General features: G+C 41.6%; 2 protein-coding genes across 2 annotated transcripts in view; one reads left to right on the top strand and one right to left on the bottom strand.

The window, feature by feature from the left end:
* Positions 1-3,057, top strand: LOC119026935 (CD209 antigen-like protein E). Its single transcript, XM_037111613.1, has 5 exons — positions 1-118; positions 306-539; positions 893-1,056; positions 1,162-1,268; positions 1,803-3,057. Exons 2-5 carry the CDS (start codon positions 317-319, stop codon positions 1,960-1,962), a joined length of 654 nt encoding a protein of 217 aa, XP_036967508.1. The 5' UTR covers positions 1-118; positions 306-316; the 3' UTR covers positions 1,963-3,057.
* A 655-nt stretch (positions 3,058-3,712) lies between these two features.
* LOC119027088 (histone H3) overlaps positions 3,713-4,203 on the bottom strand; it is a 695-nt gene continuing 204 nt past the window's right edge. Inside the window, exon 1 of the mRNA XM_037111948.1 lies at positions 3,713-4,203. This exon is cut by the window's right edge and continues 204 nt beyond it. Within this exon, the coding sequence (XP_036967843.1) occupies positions 3,758-4,168 (411 nt within the window). The 5' untranslated portion in view covers positions 4,169-4,203 and the 3' untranslated portion in view covers positions 3,713-3,757.

Raw genomic sequence — 4,203 nt, 5'->3', positions numbered from 1 at the left:
TGCTGTTCGTCTGTGTGTATTCATTTTTCAGAAAGAAGACTCTGCTGGCTGCTTTTAATCAGCTTTGGCGTTCTGTGTATCATTCAAGTCACTCTTAACATTGCTCTACGTCTAACTTGTGAGTATGATGGGGGATTTGGCTTTGTGTAACTTCACATTTTGTAAGATATCATAGACAAACCCCAATATATTGCAAATACACACCTATTACGTAGTTTAGCATGCTGCTGTCATATGTTTTGTATTTCAAATACATTTGAAAAATCATCTTAAATGTAACCTTTCTTTTCTTTTGATACAATCAGTGAACTCAAGTATGGAACAAACTGTCACAGACTGCAACACCACTCACTCGTGTGATGATGAAAATCAGGTGACGATTGTGCAGGACTGTGAGCGGAGGATGCCTTGTCACTGCAACAAGTTACAAGACAGATTCAATGCCTTGACCAGAGAGAGAGACCAGCTTAGAAATGAGAAGAGTGATCTCACCAACAGGATAACGAAGCTGGTGGAAGAGAGGGACAGACTGCTAAGGGGTCAGAACAAATCAAGTCATCTGTCCTTTGTCCAGTTTCTCCTTATTTCTTTCTCTTTCATTCTGATATAAAGGAATCTATCCACCATTTATACACAATCTGTAATTTATCTAGACAGTGTGTGTGCTGTGATGTGTTCATCTATTTTTGGTAACAGTGAGCACTTCTTGTGGTTACTATGAGGAAACTCTTCGCTGCTGCTGCTGGCAAAGTTCCCAGATGCAGAATACAATATTTATTTTCAGTGTCCCAAAGTTCAAGTGACAAAGTTTGGTTATACTTGCACTTAAAGATCCCCATCCAAGTGTGAAAGTCTAATCCATGATATGTTGTTTGTTTACCTCATCCTCCAGAGCTGAGTAGCTGTGTGTCCTCTCAGCAGTGTCCCCCAGATTGGAGGGATATCAACTCCAGATGTTACTTCCTCTCCACTGAGCAAAAAACATGGGAGGACAGCAGGAAATACTGTCAGAGTAAAGGTGCTGACCTGGTGGTGATCAACAGTGAAGAGGAACAGGTACAGTTCACTAAATTGTGCCCGGGCCTACAGTATGTGTGTACCTTGGTGGCGGAGAAGATGTTTTGAAGTCAGAGTTATATTTTCTGTGATCTCAATCAACAGAGGGCCTTGTACCGTATGGATGGGAATCAGGATCTCTTGTTCTGGATTGGTCTACATGACACCACTGGGACTTTTAAATGGGTTGATGGATCTGCGCTGACCAAAACGTAAGAGCTTCAGAATAACCCTGAAATTCCTGCTAGGTGGGTAGATTTAGGCAAGACCCTGGTATCACAGAAAAGAAAAGTCCTACAGTATGTGGGCAGCACTCAGCTAGAGATCTTAACAGGTCTGGATCAGCAACAGATCAATGGAAAACCGAGTTAAAGGAACAGTCAGTATCTGGCTTTACAATGACAGGGGAGTTGGTAGATACTAATTACATTTTGTTTTTTTTGGGTGAGCTGATCCTTTAAACCCAACTTGTATTGCAAAGTTTTTATTCTTTTATTTATTTATTTATTTTTTATCAGACCTTAGAAAAAGTGAAAATATTTCCTGAAAATCTGACAAAAAGATTCATCTTCTTGGCAGAAGTCTGGCATGGACTAATACCATTGTATTGCTTTTGGTATTGGCTGGTCCATACTGCTCCATGTTGGACAGCAATGAAAAGCAGTGCACCTCCTTACATTGTTTTCTGTGTTGTGATGAGATTTTAATGTGTTTATATCTCTGGCCTCCATCTCTGTCTCATTTAGATTTTGGCAATCTGGCCAGCCAGGTGATGGTGGTCCCAACAACAAAGAGGAGTGTGTGGAGATGTATCACTTCAATCCAGTGTTGGCCAACTGGAATGATGCCCCCTGTGGGCACAATCGACATTGGCTGTGTGAGAAGGTGCCATGTACCAGTCCATAGTACAAAAAAATAAAAATAGATAAAAAATAGAATATGCACATCCTAATGAGATTAAAAAAAAAACCAAACAAACAATATATTGGATTGCATGTTACTTGAAGGTATTAGATGTTAAAATGTGTTGAATTTGTTGAAATGTTTGTATTAAAAGGAAAATCCAATAGTCATTGATACACAGTGTAACAGATAAAAACATTTTTTTTTAAATGTTATTATCATTATTTCCACCAAAATCCTTCACGTGATGTGTTTCAGTTCCTTTTTACTTGAAATATGGATTGTTAAAATTTTTGTGCTTTTATTTTCTTATTTCCTTCATTTTTACAAACATGAGCTTTTATTTTGAAAGTTTACGGATATGTTGCGTGTAGCCCTTTCCGCTGTTTCTGAGTAGCAGAGGTATGTAGTTGAGGCTCTGGGATCAAAAAGTTATGTTTTTGAGTTTTGGAGCAGATTTGGTGAATGAATGTTAATGTAATGTTGTTCTGAGATGTGTTTATGCTGTTTGCTATCGTGTAGCTTGATTGTGGGAGCAGTTTTGAGCAAGAGAAAGAAAGTTAATTTGCTGTGATTTCTCCCTGTGTGTGTGCGCGCCGGTGAATGTGGATTTGTGTGTTGTGTGCATATGCTAATACACTCTCCGTGTAATAGCCTACATGTTAAATGGGTTTTATTTTGTATTTTTTTGTGTTAGGTATATTGTGGATAGGATGACTGTTTCACTCACATCCATATTGTTTCATGTGACAATCATACAGGTATGTGTGTTGCGCAGCGTCCATTTGCCATGTTCAGAGATGTTAACTTGAGTAATTCGCTGTGTGGAAATATGTGATTTTTTTTGGAGATAATGTTGCATTTGCAGTCTGCGCTGTTTGTGATGGGCAGAGGTATATTGGGGAGAGGATGACTGTTTCACTCACATCCATATTGTTTCATGTCACCATCATACAGGAATAAAGTGACAGTGAGAAACCGGCCCTGCGTCCCATGTTACTGATCACAGAACACAACGCAGTGTAGTCGGGGCCTGCAGACCTTTCCGGCTACAACGGCATGATAACTATATGAATAAAAGATACAACAACCTGTTGACTCCTTCTGCAGGAGTGTTTACATCAAAAGCTTCTTACATTTTTGTTTAATAAAGTGGGTGAGTAAAGAATCAGTTCTAGGAGAATATGTCAGGCATTGATTTAGAACGTCTCTTTGTGAATAAAGATCTGGCTTCTTGCCAATTGAATGTCTCTGAATTACTATTTTGTGTCAGCAGGCAAATTATGGAGTAATGCATACTTCTAAAAAAAAAAGTGGTTTAAAATGTTTAACAGCCCTTGATGATATCAGTATGAGAGAGCCCTAAACCCACGTGGGTAAACTGCATCTGCCTCACCCATGACATTATGTCCCGTAACCAGGGGGCCAAGATAAAATTAAAGATTACACCGAGTACCCAAAAGATGGCAGCAATGCACTAAATAGTGTTAGTTTTCTTCGATAAATGCTCTAAATCTAGAAAGCGGCAAGATGTCCAGAAACCGGCTTAAGCGTTTCCATTGATGAGTTTGTTAGATTCGACCTCAATAGATTACAAAATAACGTCGAGGTACCGATAAACCCTGTATGTTTCAAAATACCCTGTATATGCAAAAGTCTATTTTCAAGATCGTGAGTTTAGGAGATCTGTAGTATAGATACAATGTAAACCAAATGATAACCAGGAAAGAAGCAGCTCTGTGTAGAGGAGTGAGGGGCTCTGAAAAGAGCCGTTGTGGTCGGTGGAGCAGCACACAGGTTATGCGCGCTCTCCGCGGATGCGGCGGGCCAGCTGGATGTCTTTGGGCATGATGGTGACCCTCTTGGCGTGGATGGCGCACAGGTTGGTGTCCTCGAAGAGGCCGACCAGGTAAGCCTCGCTGGACTCCTGCAGAGCCATGACAGCGGAGCTCTGGAAGCGCAGGTCGGTCTTGAAGTCCTGAGCAATTTCTCGGACCAGGCGCTGGAAGGGCAGCTTGCGGATGAGCAGCTCGGTGGATTTCTGGTAGCGACGGATCTCTCGGAGAGCCACGGTACCGGGCCTGTAACGGTGAGGCTTCTTCACTCCGCCGGTGGCCGGGGCGCTCTTACGGGCAGCCTTGGTGGCCAGCTGCTTCCTGGGAGCTTTGCCTCCGGTGGATTTACGAGCAGTCTGCTTGGTTCTTGCCATTGTTTCTTCTTCTTCCTCTCAACAGTCGGGAGAAA

Source organism: Acanthopagrus latus, chromosome 1 (genome assembly GCF_904848185.1).
Source record: "Acanthopagrus latus isolate v.2019 chromosome 1, fAcaLat1.1, whole genome shotgun sequence".
Classification (NCBI taxonomy): Eukaryota; Metazoa; Chordata; class Actinopteri; order Spariformes; family Sparidae; genus Acanthopagrus; species Acanthopagrus latus.
Note: the sequence above shows the minus strand (reverse complement) of the source record. Positions and strands in the feature narration are given on the sequence as shown.